Below are 21,615 nucleotides of genomic sequence, written 5' to 3' on the forward strand. Positions count from 1 at the left end.
ATTTTGGGGGGAAATTATTATTTGGTGTCTTTAAAGTGTAGTTCTTGGTGCCACATTCATGCACACATAAATAAGATGCTATTTTTAGCATCAGCAAAAGGGTAAACAATCATTCTGATTTTTTCTATCATATATATCAGCCAGTAGTTTTTTCAGCTTTTTCTAATGCAGCACATTGCCCAGTCTTACATGTTTTTACATTACTGAATATATAAACAAATACTAATGGCTACATATGTCAAAGTGTATTGTTAGCTATATAGAGTTGTGAATTTACAATCACTGTCAGCAATGGATTCAATCCTTAATATAGTACTAAATATACAGAAACTCAGTTTCATACTAATCAATAGACAAAAGCAAAAAACTAAATAATACTAACCTGTTCAGTTAATGACCACCGTGATGCCTGAGTATGGGACCTTACCATCATTCGTTTTTTATTTTGTGGGAAAAAGTTTTCTTCAATCAGATGAACCCAGTCTTCGCGCAGATCATTTAAGGGATTCAGAATCCATGCCTGTAAATATATATACAAAATTATATCACAGTAAACAAAGACCACCACTTCTGAAACGAAAACGCGAGCAAACTTTTAGCTGATGATTTGAAAATGTTGAAAGTTCGGGGGAGAATCAATGGACAATAATTCGATTTTGGAGATAATATTATGTAAGGCAGAACCTAATTGATGTTCAATAGATGGAAGGCTCGAGGGTGTTATATATACTGTGTGTATATATATATATATATATATATATATATATATATATATATATATATATATATATATATATATATATATACAGTATATATATATATATATATATATATATACATATATATACGTTACTCCTTCTTTTCCTCTTTAGAGTGGATGATTCTTGGTTATTCTTTAAAATGAATGAGGTTGCAATTCTAGCGCCCTTTTCTTGAGCCCATCGGCTGCTAGTACAATCTACAATTCTTCGCTAAAGATGTCAATGTCCATGGTAAGTCGAAAACATTTATAAGAGCAGTTTCCCCCTGTCACTGTACGACTTCGTCTGCTGCGTAAAACAGCGCCTGTAACAAGGCTGTAATATGGATAGCGAAATAGGATGGCAATCGAGGTATAGAGATGTGAACAAACTAGATTAATATGAAGGAGGAGATCAGACCCTTTATGCTATTTTGAGATGCATTCATCACTTGATGGAGTATGATTATGAATGACGATGAGTTTTGAGGAGGCTTCCGGGGATTAGACAGTATTGGCAGGGGCTAATGATGATCATGAATGACCTAAAGTGCGATTAGTCTAGTTTTTTAATAATGTTTAGGTGATTTAGATGAAAGCATGAGAAATATCACCTCTAACGTTTGCAAAGCATGATTATTACTGCAAACAAGTCATCATAACCTTTGCAAAATAACGAATAAATAATAATCCAAAAATAAAGAGCAGTTATTTCACACAAATACAAAAATAGGTATAAAGAAATCCTGCAGGAAATATCACAAATCTTTCGATAAAACACAGCTGAACATATTCAACAACACAGTATGACAACCGTACATAAAACAAACGAAGCTGTAAAATAATGAAAGTAGGTGAAAATCATTGATTCATACTGGACCATGAGACTACCAAACTTATCCCAAAGTACTAAATACTTGCAGACCACATAGAGCGTATGTATGTGTGTGTGTATATGTGTATATATATATATATATATATATATATATATATATATATATATATATATATATATATATATATATATATATATATATATATATATATATATATATATATACATATATAAATATATACATGTATATATATATATATATATACATATATATACTACATGTATATACACAGCTGTGACTTATTATAGTCGTCCAAGTATAGGTCTCTCCTTAATTTGTTAGGGCAACTGAGGCACAGGGATTGAAACGTTCTCCGGTCTTTATTACGTGAACTTTCACATCAATTACTTGTACTTGAACTATTTTTTTAGGCGAACGGGAGGCTTCACAATAGATCAAATTTTCTCAAACACAAACCAAACACTTAAAAGCCTCGGACCAGAGCGGCAAAAAAGTAAAAGAACAAAACAATTTACGGAAACCAAGGAAATAAGGGTAAACAAAATTGCCAACTAGTGAACTGACCAAAGGAATGACCGTATAAAAAAGGTCAAGAGGTCAGAGCTGCCGCGCACAATTACAAAATGTCAGGCTGTCAAGTAAACGCATCATTTCCTGATTTATTCTGTGGTTTCTCAACTTTAACATTACTAGAATGACGTGGCAACTTCCTTATTGGTATAGATGTATTCACTGTCTAAAATATAGCTAAACATACAGTAGGCCTGCCTATTGTATTACAGTGAAAACAGAGGTCTGCTCTTTGTATTACTCGCGTGAATATCACTTAATATTATATGCTTTAAACTATTAACAACTGAGTTACGTTGGTTTCAGTTATGTACATATGGAAAATACAATTTACGTTCACGTTTCAAGATGCCAAAATCAAATGTTTTATCCAGAGTACAAAAGGATTACGTTAAATCTTAATGTTTAAAGAAATGCATGTTAATATTTCTAATTAGAAAAAGTTCTTTAAAGTTAACGTCCTTATATATACCTTGAGAAGTACAGATGGAAAAGTAAAACCCAATTACTGCAGAGCTTTGGAACTGATATCTTAAGAATAACAAAATGTAACGTTAACTTCAGTGTCGCGAAATATTTATAAGCTCAATTTAACCTGATTCGATACTATCTTATATCAATTATAAGCTCAATTTAACCTAATTCTATACTATCTTATATCAAACTTTAGTACAAAAATAATATTTATGTTCAAAGGTCTTGACCACACACGGCAAAATAACAATCAAATATAAATTTTCAGCGTTGAATTTGAGCATTTACGTTATCTTTAAACGTTCGAAACAGACAAGAACTTTGTCGAGCTACGTTAACTTCCAAAACTGGCTAGGGAACTACGTCAAGGAGTGAACGTAATCACGAGGAAATACCCTTGAATTTTCTGTCTGACGCTCAACATACAAGAGAGGTCTGTGGCAACGTCTATGGCAAGTGACAATATAAAGCACCAGTACTTCTCTGATTCCAAACATCAATATATATATATATATATATATATATATATATATATATATATATATATATATATATATATATATATATATATATATCCACAATGCCCTCTTAACTTCTCTCTCTCTCCCTCTCCCACAATATAACAGTATATATATATATATATATATATATATATATATATATATATATATATATATATATATATATATATATATATATATATATATATACATATATAAAGTTCACCCACATTTTGAATTATGGAAATAATAACAATCGTCCAAGACCTGAGCATTTGCAAGGTGTTTTAGTAATATTCGCCTGAACACCTCCCGGCTATCTAAAGGGATATCCGTATTATTAGTAGCAACACAAACATACCATTTGACCCTGACTGACCTAGGCCTTAATGAAGCATTTCGACCACGTATACGAACAACAAAAGATCACGTGACCGAGTTGGGAAGTATCTCAGTTTTAGACGGGACCTTGAGAGAGGCTGCGAAATTTGAGTCTCCCCCTCACGTCCCGCCATTCGTTCACGCACAGCCTGGTCCTCCCGTAATTTCGATTCTCGTAGAATATATACGACCGACACAGCGGCAGGGAGGAACCGGCTGTATTGGGACATATACGGAAAAGATATTTGGGATCGGGGATATCACGTGCGTATATCCGAAGCTGTGTTTCTCACATGCAAATGAGTGTTATCAATCCTTCCCGTAAAGACTGTTCAACTAACGGAATATTTTTACACTCTCTCTCTCTCTCTCAGTGATATACGTGACATTATTTCATTATGAAAGAGAAATGATTGAAAACACTCCATTAAATGGAACTGCTAGACATAAAAATGTTTTCCCGGTACCTTTAAAGAAACAACTGAAGAATGAATTCTAAACTTAAAACACCCAGATATTATAAGCTATAGACGATTGATTTTTTGATTCATTAAAGTTCAGTCAATTGAACACTTCAATACACTTCCATAACACTCATTGCTCGAAAATATATTTTGCGGAAAATCTGGAGACAGTGTTAACTAGCAAAGCCACGAACTTAATCGAAAATTTTGTTACTTTTCATTATCTTTTAATCATACTCTTGGAAATGGAATAAAGGAGAACGGTAGATACGTCCAGTGATTCATATGAAAACTTCATGTACTTTTCAATTTATGCAACAATTTCAAACCTATACTTTTTTCATGAAACTCAGGCATTTGTCATTTGATTCCATACATCATTTCACAAATTACAAAAGATAAAACAAATCAGAATTCAAACAAAAAAATACTGACTTCTGTAGAATACCGCTGTAAAGTTCTGACATCGATTATAATCACCCCACGACGGTAACATTCAGAGTTAAATACTCAAAACATGTTGACATTGAAAAAAAAACCCTTGGTATATAGATATGAGCTTTCCCCCATTAAAATGCTCTTCGCGCGTATTGGCGAATCGCTAAATTACTAGAGTGAAGTTCGTAACGTGTGCCAGAGACGTTTTCTAGAACTCATTAAAACTTGAGGATAAAAATGTGTTCGGAAACCTATTGTTTAGATAATGACGTTGGGTCCTGCTTTATTCTTTTTATGCAAATGCTACGAATTCCGAGTTTCAGGTTCGGTTGTACTTCTCACGTTTTTTTACTTGACAAATGAAATTACGCTGACGAGCGAAGTTGTTAATTAATTGTTTCAACAGATTTATATATATATATATATATATATATATATATATATATATATATATATATATATATATATATATATATAATATATATATATATATATATATATATATGCTGTATATACTGTATATAGTATATATATATATATATATATATATATATATATATATATATATATATATATATATATATATATATATATATATATGAATTAATTCTATCACATCACCGTGATTCATATACAAGCATTAAGCTACAAATGTCCTTTAATATCCAACTCGCTCTACCTCGGAAATAATAAATATTTTCATATATGTTACCCGAAGGGGAATTTTTTAGTTGATAATAAGTTCGTCGTCTCGTGGGCTCGAACCACGGAAGAACAGTGACGCCTTAAACCACAAGGCCATACACTGTATATATTAAACATTATATATAATATATATATATATATATATATATATATATATATATATATATATATATATATATATTAACTGAAACGGGTAATCGGGGAATTACCAGCTCTGGGTCTGGAGAAAACATAAGAAAAATATATAGAAGAATGAATGGTTTCCAGTACCGAGGACGTGGCTAGGCCAGCTAATTATTTACAATTCGTTTCGCACGAATCTAATAAGACCATATAGCCCTTTGTTGGCCGACTCGGTTGAGCTTTCGACTGTCGCTCGATGGGCCCGAGTTCAATTCCCGCGGCCGGCTGATGAAGAGTTAGAGGAATTTATTTCTGGTGATAGAAATTCATTCCTCGCTATAATGTGGTTCGGATTCCACAATAAGCTGTAGGTCCCGTTGCTAAGTAACCAATTGGTTCTTAGCCACGTAAAATAAGTCTAATCCTTCGGGCCAGCCCTAGGAGAGCTGTTAATCAGCTCAGTGGTCTGGTAAAACTAAGATATACTTAACTTAATAAGACCATAAATGCAGAACAGTGCAGGGACCACAACAACATGAAAGGAGCGAATTAAGTCACCTGTCAGCAAAGAGCAGCAGGGTCTATTGAAGGGCGTCTGTCAGCGTTTGTGTCTCCTCACTATTTATCCTTTCGCAAGTATTCATACAATTTGTGCATAAACCACTAATCATCTTGCCCTAACTTCAAGCTTCATGGAAACAGTATCGTCCCTCTATAAAAATTTGCCCGTCCATCTTCCACAATATATCAAGAACAGAGAAAAACATCAGTCTTTCTCCTCTGGACTACTCAAGAAATCCGACCGTTGCAATGACCGCATTTTCCAAGAGACTAACATCTCTCTCAAGACGGCGTTGTTACAGGCATGGCAATCTTTCCGTGATTAGACCCTTGGGACGGATTGCTGGTGGACGAATCCATCCATTAAAAGGGATCCAGCCATTAAATGGCTAAATGGCCAGCATATTTTTCAATTTGTATTAATTAGTCAACGAGAAATTTTGTTTTCTTATTTCAGCTGGATGAATGGTATTTATATGTACTTTGGTCAGTCACACTGCTTCAAATCTCAGTTGCAACTTATCTGGATTTATGCGTACTGGCTGAGATTCTTACTGCTAAAATAAAAGAAGATGAAAATCATAAACTTTTCAAAAAACTGTTGTTATTATTCCGCTGTGTTCGCTCCTCAGCACTCTAGCGCCCTTGATCGATTTGGTCCATGAATAACAGCTCCGTGGGAAAATAGCTATCGTTGTTTTTAGATTACGCCGGTCAGCACGGACTCAGTCTTGCTTGTATCAGCACCCCATAAAAATACCAAATCACCTCTGCAGAACTACAGCATACTAATATGCCTCGTGATTTTTCCTCCTGCTGCTGTGCCACTGTTATGTGAAGAGGAAGGGGAGGGGGTTGACGAGATAATTAACATTATTTTCATTATCATGACTGATAGCGCTTGCATTATATCCTTCATTAAAACAGATTTATCTGCTAAAAGTAGACAGTCGATCTCAAAGCGCTAACATAGCGAAGTTACATACATTAGATAAAATCACTACGAAAGAAAGAGGATAGAGAGGGGCTAACGATTCTTGGGGGGGGGGGGGAATTGCATATCGAAAGATGGCGTCTAAAACGTAAAACTGACAACTCAGTTTTATTGGCTGCTCGATGAGCAAGAGCCCGTGCTGGTATAAAGCCAACTGAATCTAAAAAAATAACGACAGCTCCGAGAAAATTCAAAACTGATAGTGAATTAAAGCAAGGAGAGACTTCTTATTGAATAGCGAATCGTTTAGTACAGCTGTGAGACCGATTCTAAGAACAAGAACATTATTATAATGACTATGAAGTAACATTTATAACCCAATATCGTTTAAGGAACGTCACAATTTATTTTTGTTACTTCTCTCACTAGAATGAGGTATAGCGAAAGCAAAAACACGATTGTTCAATGCTCCAAAGCAAGCATTCAAAACTGATTAACTCATGACGAGAAATTCCATTAAACTCAACTCTAGGTGAAGCCATAAAGCAAAGCTATTATCTGGGTTCATCTCAATTCTGTGATGGAATTATTTTCCTCTTACCATCTGGATTACGCTACTGTACCATACAGGCAGCATTAAATTTTACACTCGGGAGGCTAAGTTACAGCATAGAAAATCTGATACTTTCAGAGCTTGTTATGCTATAAGTAATCTAATGATTTGAAGATTTAATATATATGTTTAATCATCCTGACTGAAGAACATGGTTCTTATGATAATGAATACAGAGAACCTCCCGTGTTATAAACTGGCAAAATATCCAAGTACCAGTTACTACAAAGCGATGCACATTTTGCTAAGGTATAGCGATATAATTTTTCAAAACCTGAGCCTACATAATATTGTTGATGATAAACAAAAAGTATTCGTAAGTCAAATTTTCTTTCAGAAATTGTTCCTTAAATGAATAGTTCAAGCGTGGAAATCTGTTTTCATAAAAAGTTTTCATTTGTTAAAGACAAGTTTGAAAAATAAGAAAACAAAATGGAAAGACCTAAAACGAAAATATGGTATTAATTTCCTTAATTATATTGAAACCTTGCTTTGCTTGAAACTTTGAAGCATGTCAATGAAACTAATCCAAAATATAAATAGAACTGAAATGAACTGCAAAGAACACTCCTGAATAACACCACATCTTCATGGTCCCTGTGAAACTCTTCCAAAAGGCATCAGCACGGCTGCCAGTCAAAATTCAGTCAGTACTAATTTTAACTAAGTTCATCTGAAACGACAAGGAATGTCTACAAAAACGTTTAACAGTTTAACTGGACAATGCCAAGTATGTGCAACATTCCACAGTTTTACATAATGTTACTTAAGCATTATTGTTGATGCAAACTCCTACTGGCAACATTTTGTATTTTAACTCCTATCCTACGCCAAATTTCTTATCAGAAGTAGTAAAATTAAAGTTATTTTGGCGTTTTAGCCACAAGAAATATAGGAGGTAGGGAATAACAAATTATTTGTTTGAAAGATGTAAAGCCTTGCAACATTCTAAGTTTAGTGTTACTGTTTTGAATGCATTCCATTCCAAGTTCTTGGACACTGATGACTGACCACTCTTGTAATGTTCAAGTCATTTTTAAGCCCTTTCCTTTTTATGTTACATTATAATTACATAGCTTTTTCAACACTTATGCATATCAATAATAACTATATTAAAAATATTAGACATGAAAATGTTGCAAGGAGTTTTACCAGGATGCATATTAACCTAACCTAACCTGGACCCACACCTAACTTGACCTAGAATGCCTCAAAGTCTTAAAGTACAGTACAGAGATATGTCATAACCTAACTTTCCTTAACCTAATCTACTACTGGTTCCTTACCATATTTAGGTGTGGGGCCTTGACCTCACTCGTTATCTGACCAGGAGTGACATAAAAATCAGTCCCAGCTTTCAGAGAACCAGTTTTAAAAAATGTTTCTCATTTTCCATCTCTAATTGAACATAGTAATCTAACAGCATTACCTAATTGAAACACAAAGGCTAAAACAGAAGCAAATTCTCAAAATTTATTTCAGACTCCCAGGCTTTCTGTTTGCTGAGCAGAAAATAGTTTTCATTCCATAAGACTGTAACAATTATCATTCATCTACGGGTGCTATTTTATTTCTCTTTGGAGAGGAATTTATGTTAACCATTAACTAAAGTAAATTAGTTGAGGACATCGCTTGGTAAAGTGATCAATTACAGTATTTTCAAACAAACCCATACAAATAACAACTGGTAGTTCCTGTATGGGCCAGTGGGAGTAGTCACAGGGTTAAAGGTTCTGTGAGATATTGGGAACTGTAAGTAAAAAGAATATTTTGGAAATTACAAAGGAAAACCTGCATAAAAAAGGACTGAATATTTGGCAAACCAAATTATTGCCAAGAGTAAACTGTATGACAGCTTAAAGAATAAGAGAGTCACAGAAAAATATATAAAAAAAATTATTTTGAGGAAACTGTACTAGCCTAGCCTTCCCAACTTGTCTAAGATTCTAGCTAAACCATAAGTTATAGCCATAAATTTACCATACCAGTGCAACACCATATTTTCACCTGTCTTGGGTGCATTATAGCTTAGTTGTTGTTGTTGCATCATAGCTTATCCAATTAGTACACTTGACATCACTAAAATTCCAGCTTAGCCTACAAAGGTTACGCTTTTTACTGGAATCTCTCTCATTCCTCAGTTTGAAAGAAACTGGGTACAAAGGAGGCCAGGATATAATACTGCTTTGATAAGGTCCCTGTTTTAATGGATATTAGTGAAGATGACATATGTGTGATAAAGGTATGATACCAAAGGTGAACAAATCTGTAATCTTGACAGTAGGTGTACTGCAAAAAAACCAGCAATTCAATATATGAAGCCTATAATATGTGCATGGTCAAGTCTTTTGTCTCCCTACACCTAGTACAGAGGAACTTAAAGATTATTACCTTATTTATATTGTTTTTTAGGAATACTGATACATTTTCTTTGACTTTTATACAGGGGAGCCAAAACTATGTCCTTGGGTATATGGTTAGCATAGCTAATAGTCTGAGAAACAGAATACTTGCCGGCACACTATATCATTTTACAGCCTACATTTTGGTTTTGAGCCCACACATGCCAACTGTGTTGACATTAAGTCTATAGCAAGTAAAATATAAAAAGCCTATCCAACATCAACATGCTTTTTTGAAAATACGGATAACAGTTGGTATCATAACTCAGACAGCTGATAGGCCAAAATGGCCTGATATGTTTGCCTTTGTTATGGTTTGTTCTGTTGGTAGGATGCCAAGGTACTTGATGTTTGCAGGGCACTAGGGCCTTAATTTTACATCTTGATAGGTGTGATGAGCTTTAGTTTTTATAAATAGTGGGAAAACCCTTTGTGTTGTTTTTACTGTACAAGAATGGTCAATAGAGTATCTCTATTAAGAAAAATTGTGCTATAAACATTTATAGTACAGCAATAGTTCTTGCCTCAGTATGTACTGTAGTTCACTGACAATTCTCATGGTGAAAACTAGTCATTCTTTGTGTTCAGTGATTTACATGCATCTGCAACCATGCTCCCCAGAAACTTTTATCATAATTTACATTAATGCTCTATTGGCTCATCAATTCATCCTTTTTAACATAATTTGCAACATTATTTCTGTTCTAAACATTTGGTGTTATTGATAACCTCCAATGGCTTTTGTGTGTTTCTCTCTTCACTGGGTGTTGAACATCTATTTCAAGTGCCTGTCAACTTGCCCTCTGTAAGCAATCTAAGAATGCTGTTTGCCTTCGAGCAGCCTTCCCATTCAACCTTGCCTTTCCCGTATTATGACTGAAGGCAATGTTTTTCCATATTACCATTTCCATCATGAAGTCTTGCCACCAGTTCATACTAGTTAATGAGGGGTTATACAGCTTTGGCTTTAGTGCATAGGAAAGTTATCAGTTTAGCCTTTAGTTTTCTTTTATGTGATACCTTGTACATCCATGAGATAGTGCACATGGATTAAGAAATATCTATTTTTTCTAATTATAAACTTTTGTAGATTTTTAACAGGCTCCAGCATGGGTACTTAGGCAAACGTCAGAGTTGTTGGGCCAGCACTGAAAAAAACTGCATTTGCTTTGTAGCGCCTGAAGGGGTGAAGTGTGTTTGCAGCATAGTCAACTTTCAAACTGTTTTTCAGTGCTCTTGAACCCAAACTATGTAGGAGATATATGCTTTCCTTTTCCCTGGGATAACCTGGAATTTTAGAATTTTAGGTTTTTCATCAGTTTCCCATCATCAGGCCAGTTCAAGACAGGTTTCAGGTGTCCATCAATGTATTCATGACCCCTGTTACACTTCTTTAGCCAGAGGATACTTGGTTTCCCATCTAATTAAATTTGGATGACCATTCAAGGGTTCTACCCTTGAAGGGTAAGCTGTTGCAACAACCCCACTTAAGTATCTTTCCTTTGAACCTGAAGCTTCTCAAATTACACAAAATTGTCCAATGCCTCATCAAAAGGAAAGCAGTTTGGGTTCAAGAGCTCTGAAAAACAGGCTTTTCAGCTGATGTTGCATCAAGAGTTTTTCATTTGCAGAATACACTGGAGGAAAGATGAAGTTTTGCATGATCAGATGTTGGTACAGTTCAAAGAAGGTTAATGCACTCAGAGCAACTGTTCCAACATTTGCAGAATGTTAAAAAAGTCAATATAGAGAAAGGTTACCAATCAGCTTTAGTCCTGGTGTTTGAGTGCTCTTGTATTGACCTGGATACTTCTAGTAATTTGAAACACATTTTTAAGCATTTTCCACGAGGTACTACCAAGAAGTCTGAAGCCCCAAGTTTGGGACTTATCATTAGTCTTTATGAACCTCACTAGCAACATTTAAGAACTATCAGGCTGCCTTCCTTAAGGTACCTGACATTTAATACAGCCTTTCTTCTGGCCTCAGCTTTTGTTTGATGAGTAAATGAACTGCACATTCCATTTACTCAGGGCAGACTTACTAAAATTAGTGGCGTACTGGATGGTAAGTTCTAGGTTTTGTGGTCAAGATGAAGACAGCTTCCTCTTCTTTCCCAAGCTTCTTCACCTTACTATAGTATCTACTTTGATGTTCAGTTAAGAAGCAAGGAACACCCTGTCCTGTGTGCTGGCAGACCCAAGATGAATTACTATGAGAGAACTCAATCTTTAGAAGGGGTGCTGCTTGCTTGTATCCACCAGTCCTGGGAAAATTATTCTCCTTGTTTACTCCTCCACCACTAAGTTTGAAGCATCCAGGATAAAGCCCAAGGATAATAAGTTTGAGCAATATCAACCTCTGTGAATTTTAAAATGACTTATGATATTACTTCTGATATCAGTGCAATTTTAAACATGACAACCTGTAGGTCCTCTTCTACCTTCATTACAGTTTAAGAGACTTGACACATAAATCTCTGATTTATATTTATTTGGCCCTATAATAGCCACAGGTCAGACTGTGCCTCCACCAGTACAAGTAGGTAGGGTGTCAGATTTATTATCATCCTCATCCCCTAACCTCATCCTCTGACCTCTTACTATAGATATCTGAGGTACCTGCTACTGTTTATCATTTTGAAGAGCATCAGTAGTCTTCTGTTGTTTAACTTAAAATTCCAACCACGAATTGCAACCATTTACTCTGCTAACAAGGCCCTATCCATGGCATAATCCCATGTTAGCCTCAAGAGACTGTTGGATCTACTCTTCACCAAACAGTTTTGTAGTTCCTCTGTCTCTGGCAGTTAACTGCTTCCAAGTGATCCCTGGGCTACAATTTCATTGTGCTTAAGTGCTCATAGGTCCAGATGCATACTCTGTTAAGTGTATGTAGATTGCTGCTACCACAGATTAGGCTAAAGTAATTGGCTCTTAAGTGAAGAAAGTAATTTTACTATCAAAAAATATTTTCTCATGTTTAGTAATATAATTCTATGTTGATCCAAGTAATATGTATTCATTAGTAATTTAAAACTAATAATTATTAAGTTAACCCAGTATCTGTGACCCTGATATGTCATACCCATTGTCACCTCTAAATTTCATATTCTATTTTTCTTTACAGGTTTGGTACCTGTTATCCTGCTACTTTGTAACAGTAAGTGTTTTCTGTTAGTGATTAAATTCCAGTTGTGTGATAAGCAAAAAAAAAAGTCCAAAATTAGTTAAAATTGTTGTGGAAAATGAAAGCTGATTTTGGATCTAGTCTGTAATCCAATGACGATCCTACAACAAAATCGTTTCATCTAAAATGTCAAGTCGTTGCTGTGGAAAAACATAACATAAAAGTCCTCATACTAACCATGGCTTTGAACATAGGGCACCCTGTAATGTTGCCATAGGGTACCTGGAAATACGTTTCTCTTATGTGATTCTGGAAGTTGTTGAGTAAAGACAATGCCTTTGTCATCATCTTTTAGTTGTGAATGTTTATCCACTGATTTCCTTGAACCTACATAATTATAAACATCTTTATATCTCAAATGGTTCTGCCATGCATCGTGATGATCATTTTATGATCATCAAGATGCCAATCCTATTTTGCAACTAATATTCCCAACCAAAGACTTAACAGAAAAATATACAGTGCTCTTAAAAGGGGAGCCAATTTTTCAAGCCCTGCTACTCTTCTGGCCTGATTTTTAAACAGTCTAACTACTCGTAATAATATGTGACATTCTTAGCCTTTCCCCACTCCCAAAGTGTGACCATGCTAAAGAGTTAGATCATTTTGCACATAGAAAATGTTAATAAGCTTCTCGAGTCTGGTGTGCCTTCTAGTAGCAGCAAAATTTCCCCTAGTATGGTGTACTGATATATAACATCATTTATACATTAAATATTTCAGAGGCTTATTTTTTTTAATTTGGAATATTTTGAACCCTTTAATACTATGCCTGTTTTTCAGGGCTGACATTTCTGAGTTATAAAGATGCTTTGGAGGCAAATTTTATGTTAACATCAACTTTGGTTTTCCTTCCAAAGGTATCTGCTGAGGTTAATACATCTGTTCCAGCTAATATGACAGATTGGTCGTACAGTGACTCAACTGGTAAATATGAGGATTCATGTTTTACCTTCATATTGATCTGAAATGTTATAGAGTTTTGGTTTTCCATAACAAGGACTGGCAATTATTTGCACTTGGTCTAAATAAATTTTTAATTATTAAAAGCTTTACTGGTTTTTCAACTATTTTGGTGAATAATTTTCCTTGAAAAAATATTCTTGTTTATAACTCTTGAAGTGGTGGTGATACTTTAGAATATATCTAATTTGGTTACTAGCGTAATGTATAGTGTCTTGCTGGAAAAACATTAAAATTAATTCTGATATTGGAAGTAAAGGCTAATAGGGTATATCTGATTTATGGTGGTTAATTTCATGCTGAAAAGTAAATTTTGAGGTATTATCAGATACTCCTATGTGTATGACAGCAATGTTTTTTCAAGAATCTTTGGGCAAGTAGTGCTTGACATTTTGCGTTGTTCTGAACTGTAACTGCTAAATTTTAATAATTTCTGGATAACCAAAATTTTTTTATCTAATTTCTCTGAAAAAGGACCCAGCCATTGGCATAAAACTTTTCCCGCCTGTGGAGGAAAGAATCAATCTCCCATTGAGATAGACGATAAAATCTCAACTGTTCCTGAAAGCATCTGGACACCGCTCAAGTTTCATGGCTATAATAATTTCCCAAAGAAAATGCAAATTCAAATAAATTATGGCTCAGGTAGGCTAATTCTTAAACACCATTTTTAACATTTTAAACAGGCATTTAGTTTTACATTAACCTCAATAATTGCCACAAAACGTTAATGATGATTGCTAAGAATTTCTACTCTTTTAAAACTGCAAATTAAGAGCTGGTGATTTAAACAATGAACCTTCACTGAACTCTGAAGAGACCACCTTGTTTTTCAGACCCTGCATAAACTAGGATTTTAGCTTGGCAATTATGAACCCATCATCTATTTCAACTTGTCTGCATTCAGTATTGCTTTCACAGTTTGGAATATAATATCAGTAAGTTCAGTAAACTAAAGCATAACTACTCTTGATAAGTTCTTTGTATTATTCACTTAGTTCAGGTAAGAGGAAACTGGCATGCACAACCTATAGTGAGGGGAGGCCCTCTTCACGATGACTACCTATTTCATCATCTTCATTTTCACTGGGGAACAAATGACAGAGAAGGCTCAGAGCATACACTTCATGGCAAGAGGTAAGAGAAAAAAAAAAAAACCACTGGAAATACATAAGGGGAACTCAAAACTAGTTCATGGTTACACAATGTATAACTTGCTGGAGAATAAAGTTAAATTCTCACACATGAGCAAAGTATTGTATTATCTGCCTAAAAACCACATCAAGGGGGTTCCTAGGATATTTTACAACCCTTTGAATTGTCACTTGTAAAATACTGTTGTTGACAAAGTACCCTCTGTAAACAATAATATTTTAAAGGTATTTAGAGTGCATTTTTTAACAGAATAGGAAAGACTGGTAATACAAATGGATTTCATTTGAGCTGAGTCTGTAATAAGACATTTTGAAAACTAATATAGAACTAAAAATCAGATTCTGTAATGGGACATTTTTTGCAAAATAATATATACCTCACAACCATTTTCAATGCAATAAAGCAAATACTCTTATTAGAAATGTCCTTATCAATTGAACAAATTAACAGGATTTCCTCATGTCATTTAATGTGATAGTGGATGAGATGGTAGATAGGGTGAGGGTTGTAAGATATGTTAAAAGATGTGGTATGCAATGGAAGTTCTGTTTAAAGCAAGTACAGAAAACTTCTTACCACCCTAAGATATGGAAGATGAAGGAACCTGCTGCTTAGCTTCATACCAAGAATACTATCATTTATTTAGAGTCCCTGAGTAACAAAAGCTATACTAGGCAGTCCCCAGGTTACGTCTGGGGTTCCGTTCTGATGCTGCGCTGTAACCCAGAACGTTGCAAGAAAAATTTGTAAAAACCAAAAATTAAGTGATGAAAGCCTTGCCTTGAATCCTCTGGGTGCCTTTAATCCTCTGGGTGTACAGTACTGTACAGTACTTTACTTGCATTCTGATGTGGTGTGCATCCAAAAACCTCTAAATTTTGGCTTTATATTGTAGCTGTATGCATTTTTACTGTTCCATCGCAGCGTAAGATGACAACATAACCTCGGAACATCCACTGTAATCTACAACCGATTTTTTTATGAATATATTTCAAAAGCAACGTAAACTCAGAACAACATAACCCGGGGACTGCCTGTAAAATATACAGGATGCACAAAAAATAAAGAAATTATTTTTCGTAATAAAGATTTACACAATCCAAGGATTTGTTATCGTAAACTTAATTTACCTAAAAGTTAATCTAGCTGCACTTACTGACTGAATTATATTTGTACAAACACAAGTTGGCAGAATGCTTTTTCTTGTGGGCTGTTTTCTTGGCGAGCATTTCCTTACCAAATGTGTAACACAAATGTGTAACTTATTTTTAGATACAGTAGGTTTAAAGTGTGTATAGATTAATTTATGATTTTCCTAAATACATTAAGTACCGTGTATCAATATTAAACGGTTTCTATTCTCTGGCAGGATTTTTCCCTCAGTATGTCTAATTTCTTTTGCTCAAAATGGTCTGATATATAACTATAAAATAATTTTGATGTCATTCTTAAATGTAACTGAAGCTTTATCCCTATGTTATAGTACCCTTAAATATAACAAGTTTTATCCCTATTTTATAGTACCCAAGTTTATGTCAACCTTAAATAAGCGTGACATGTTACTCTTTAATAATCTACATAGGTTATTATAAGGTAAAGTAAATATGTTAAATAATTTTTGCAAAGTACTGGTGAAGTAAATGTTAAATAATTTTTGCAAAGTACTCTTTAAATAGACTATGTATGTTGCTTGTGAATGAGATGAATGTATTTGTCAACAGGTTAACTGTGGAATCTTTACATTGACTGGGTATTTTGTTAGATCTGCAGAAGATTAGTCAAAATTGATGGTCTTCACTTCTAGTAGAGTACTACCTTGTTAGACCCTCTTAATGTGACATGTTTTTCAAGTGCTGCCTATGGAAATGTTGCTCGCTATTATTAAGTACACAAGTTTGATGGGAAACTGATATTACATACCTCAAAATCCTGTCTGTTCCGCAGATATCCAGTCGAACTTCACCTTGTCCACTACAGAGGAAAGTACTGTCGCCTTTCTAAAGCTTCATCTCACCCTGATGGTCTAGCTGTAGTGGCTGTCTTTATGGAGATAAGTGAAAACGACAATGTTAAACTTCGAAACTTTTTCAGGGAAGTTGTGAAAGTGTCTGGGCATAGTAAGTGCATAATTGACTCTTATCCTTAAAAAAAAAAATGTGCAAAGTATTCACTAACTCTATGATTAGTTCATGAGCAGAATTATACTTTCAATCTAATTTGCTATATATTACAATCCAAATTATGGTTTTCTCTGACATTTTATACAATCTATTCCATTTCTTACTAAAATTTTCAGATTCCAGCATCAATATTTCTCCCTTTCCTCTTAATTTAATGCTGCCAAAGAAAATAGGAAAATTTTACAGTTATCATGGATCTCTCACAATTCCACACTGTAATGAGGTTGTTACCTGGATAATTCTGAATGATACTACAGAAATTTCTTCAGATCAAGTACGTTCCATCAAGCGACTTTAGAAAATAGTACTCTTATAAACCGTGATTGATGCAATGACAATTTTATCTGTCATGGATAATTTCTATGTTTTATACTGAATAATGCTCATCCTGTTGTTCACAGGTGAAGGTGTTCAGAGAACTTCAATATAGTGATGGACAGCAAATTCTTCACAACTACAGACCTTTGCAAAATCGCAATGAAAGAAAGGTATGTTACTGTAATGCATGAAGATTTTAGTGTGCTTCTGTAGTATAAAATAAAAACTATAAAATGTGAAACATGCTAAAGCGGTTTGACAGAATCATGGGAACTCATAAGGTATACTGTACTGTATTTTGACAAATAACTTTAGTTACATTCTAAGAGAAAAGTATTACCTTATATTTAGGTGCACATACAGTATAGAATAAATTCTTGAAAATATTACACTACAAGAAAACAAGCCAGTCATATGCCACTGCAGGCTCTTGCTTATACAAGCGGCCAGTAAAATTGAAATAAAGTCTCTAAATTTTAACTTTTACGACAGGAACAATGCAGAAGCAAAATAAACATAAAAATTCTTTGTCATAGGTTGCTGAAGCCAGGATTTGTGAGTAGGAAACGAATTATTTTTTCATTTTTCGTAAAAGGATGCTCTCAGCATGGTCCATGGCTTGGATATGATGAACCCATTTTGGAGGTCATAGGACATAATAGTTTACTGCGTTACTTAAAGCAATGCTTGGAGACTTGTGAAAACTCTCGTCTTCTTGTATTTAGGAAAATAAGACTCATGTTAGGTCTCTCTAATCACACTGAAGTCTCCTACAGAAAGAACTTTTAGAGCAGACTTCTCCACAGGAAAAATTCTTTAGTGCTAAGTTGTCCACCTTTTATTTTCTAAGGAGTCATTCTTTACAAGGAACCATGTTTTAAGATCCAGGACAATTATCCTACCACGTTTGGTGTAAAGTGAATTTTATGTCCACTCATTGATCTTCGGCCTAATTGATCCTAACTGCAAGCAATAAGGAAACCATGAATAGGGCCCACTCAACAGTTAGACAGACTTGTTCATTCTGAAACAGTTGTTCATTAAAAACCTATTAATGTTATCTCACAAGACGACACCTATTCGTAAGCTTGGGTTCATAAAGGAGAGCACTTAGATACTCTTGTAGGAATAAGGGTGTAGGCCAATGTCAAGTTAAATTCCAATGGCTGTGAAAAGGCTGTTATGTAAGTCCTGATAGTAGGTTCTCGACTTACGTTGGGGGGGTCCATTCCAGCGCCACTCTGTAAGTTGATTTCCGCCATAGTAGGTCCTCGACTTACGGCGGGGGATCCATTCCAGCACCGCACAGTAAGTTGATTTCTGCCATAAGTCGTGTTTCACCATTATTGGCACTTTAATGCCGCTTACAGCGCCATAACTTGATGTTCCATCAAGTTACAGCGCCACAAGTGCCATTGACTTGATGCCTATTCTTGCTGTTAGCACCATCAACAGCGCTTACGGCACCGTAACTTGATGCAACATTAAGTTACTGTGCTGTAAAATGCCGTTAACAGAGCTGAAATAGCACCATAAGATCGAATACGCCGTAAGTTGCTGTCGCTGTAAGTCTGTGATGCACTAGTAGTGTCATCTCTTAGCAGTTCCAAAGGGATATTATTGTAGTCTGTCAAAGACTACAGTACTACTAGTGCGTCACAGACTACGGCAACACCGACTTACGGCAGATTCAATCTTACAGCGCATTTTCAGCACCGTTAATGGCATTTTACAGCTCCGTAACTTGAAGTTGCATCAAGTTACAGCTCCGTGAGCACCACTGACGGCACTAATGACAAGAATAGGCATCAAATTAACAGCGCTTACAGCATTTTAACTTGATGCAACATCAAGTTATGGCGGAAATCAACTTGCGGCACAGCACTGGAACGGATCCCCGCCATAAGTCGAGGACCTACTACAGCGGAAACCAACTTTCGGCGCAGTGCTGGAACGGATCCCCCTCCGTAAGTCAAGGACCTACTATCAGGACCTACATAGCAGCCTTTTCACAGCCACTGATGTAGTGGTCCAAGACAGCTTTGGCTAGAAATATTGGCAAAGACATACAATTGAAAAAATAAATAAGAGGGCCTCTTGAAACCAAGTGACTTCAGCTAGTGATTAGTCAATGTTGTCCTAGACCAAGAGGATCACAGGGTGTCTCACAAAATTCCACTGAAGATTTTTCCCTCATGAAAGTTGTATTTAAAATTCATCCCCTATCAAGAAATAGCCTTTCTTGTGAACAAGCATAGCCAGTGGCTACTCCTTTCTTCTTAAAGGTAAGGAAGGCTGTTCTCTAAATCTAAGTAGCCACAGAATTCTCTATTACTTGACAGATTGGTTGAGCATCAAGTAATGGTTATAGGTTATGTCCCTTGACATTTTATCATTGATCCACCCACCAAGGCATTTATCAAGTGGTATATTCCTTACTTAATTTCTTTCCCAATTGTTTTGTAGTTGATGAACAGGGCCCTGGTGAAATTTTTTTAATCTATTTTGAACTTCCCTTTTCATGTATAAAACGCTTTACACTTCGGTCAGCCTTTTACTTTTGTTTACTGATTTTCAGGTATTCTCGTATTAAAAGAAGTCTATCGACAAGCAAATGATATTCTTTCTCAACTATACCAGAAACTTGAGACAAATCAGCAACAAAATTGCTTTATTTCACCAATGAGAGATTCAGATTCCAGTAAGTAAAAAAAAATTGCACTGGTATCTGGATATCTATCTACTTTTTCTGTAATAAAGACCTACCTTATATTGGTGGCTCATACTTTGTTTTATTATCTTTTACCCTACTTGGACTCGAAATCGAAACTGCATTGTATCTTGTATTAAAGCGTGCTATTTCTCTCTAAAACTGTACACTGTATATCATGCAAATTTAAACTCAGCCTTTTTGCACACATAAAATGCAGCTTGCTACGTCCGGCAAATGGAAAATCATTTCTCGATAATTCGATGTAAAATTATTATTCCTTGTGTCGTTTTTTTATGCATCTCATATTTAAAATGAATAATTCTTGGGTGTGACATTTTTAACTGGGAATGACCTCACGTTGCACTACTCTTTATTTTAGACAACTCTTTATTTTAGATACTTAAGATGTTAATGAACAGGAAGAATGTTACCTTATAATACAAGCTAAAAATCTGTAAAATTAGCAAAAATCCATTCTATTCTAGCGATCCAGGATTCATATTTTTCAGCATTCTGTTGACTAAAGTTCGTGGCTATCCAACAATGACACATCGCTATATTCATCATAGCTTTGCTTTCCATGAGAGAAAATCACTGAAGTAGCACTTATGACTCTCTTCCTTTGGGACCAACAATTATGAACATAATTGAGGTAACATCACAGAATTCTTTTTTCATTGCACCGGTAAGCCTTAAAGGTTTAAGCACTTGGAACCAGAAAATCCATAAGGAGACCAAAATCTCCAACAGTAAGTAACATGCCGTAGATCAAAAAATAACAGCATCGCCATGAGGAAGGGAAACCTCTAGGACACAGGTGTAGGCTAACCTTGGAGTGTTGGTTAGCAAATAATCTGTTCACCATTTATGGGGATGCCATCTGGTGTAATCAACTTATATTCTTTGTTAATGGCACTAACGTATGAAATGTTAAATGAGTAGATGAGCCTTTCTTACCTAATCCTCAAAAACCAAAAATATCTCTAAAAGAGGCGACCTCTTAGATCAATGATGTATCTAACATAAGAAATCCCACTTAAAAGAAGGATGATGTGAACAAACTGGAAGCTTTTCTAAAACAATTCACTGCTTTATGGACTCAAATGCCCCAGTTTAAGCCCAAGTTAATCAACCTCTGCTGGGTGAGGAAGGTCGAGTAGATATGGATATTTTGCAATTTTACCAGAAATTTTTCATAGACAAGCAACATATTTAGACACCGACATAGACAAACGCACATACAAACACACAACGCTACTTAATACTAAATGATGCGTCGCCTAAACGGAATATAAAGGATTCACAAGGTAATGAAGACTGCTTTCATTACTACCAT

At 35.1% G+C, this 21,615-nt stretch overlaps 1 protein-coding gene across 1 annotated transcript; it reads left to right on the plus strand.

The window, feature by feature from the left end:
* Positions 1-7,923: 7,923 nt before the first annotated feature.
* Positions 7,924-20,349, plus strand: LOC136849112 (carbonic anhydrase 2-like). The gene is made up of 9 exons (XM_067122080.1): positions 7,924-8,089; positions 12,891-12,923; positions 13,811-13,877; positions 14,388-14,558; positions 14,912-15,050; positions 17,013-17,185; positions 17,365-17,522; positions 17,650-17,736; positions 20,145-20,349. The coding sequence occupies exons 1-9, from the start codon at positions 8,048-8,050 to the stop codon at positions 20,157-20,159; spliced, it is 885 nt and encodes a 294-aa protein (XP_066978181.1). The 5' UTR covers positions 7,924-8,047; the 3' UTR covers positions 20,160-20,349.
* Positions 20,350-21,615: the final 1,266 nt, after the last annotated feature.

Source organism: Macrobrachium rosenbergii, chromosome 20, assembly GCF_040412425.1.
Source record: "Macrobrachium rosenbergii isolate ZJJX-2024 chromosome 20, ASM4041242v1, whole genome shotgun sequence".
In the NCBI taxonomy this organism is placed as follows: Eukaryota; Metazoa; Arthropoda; class Malacostraca; order Decapoda; family Palaemonidae; genus Macrobrachium; species Macrobrachium rosenbergii.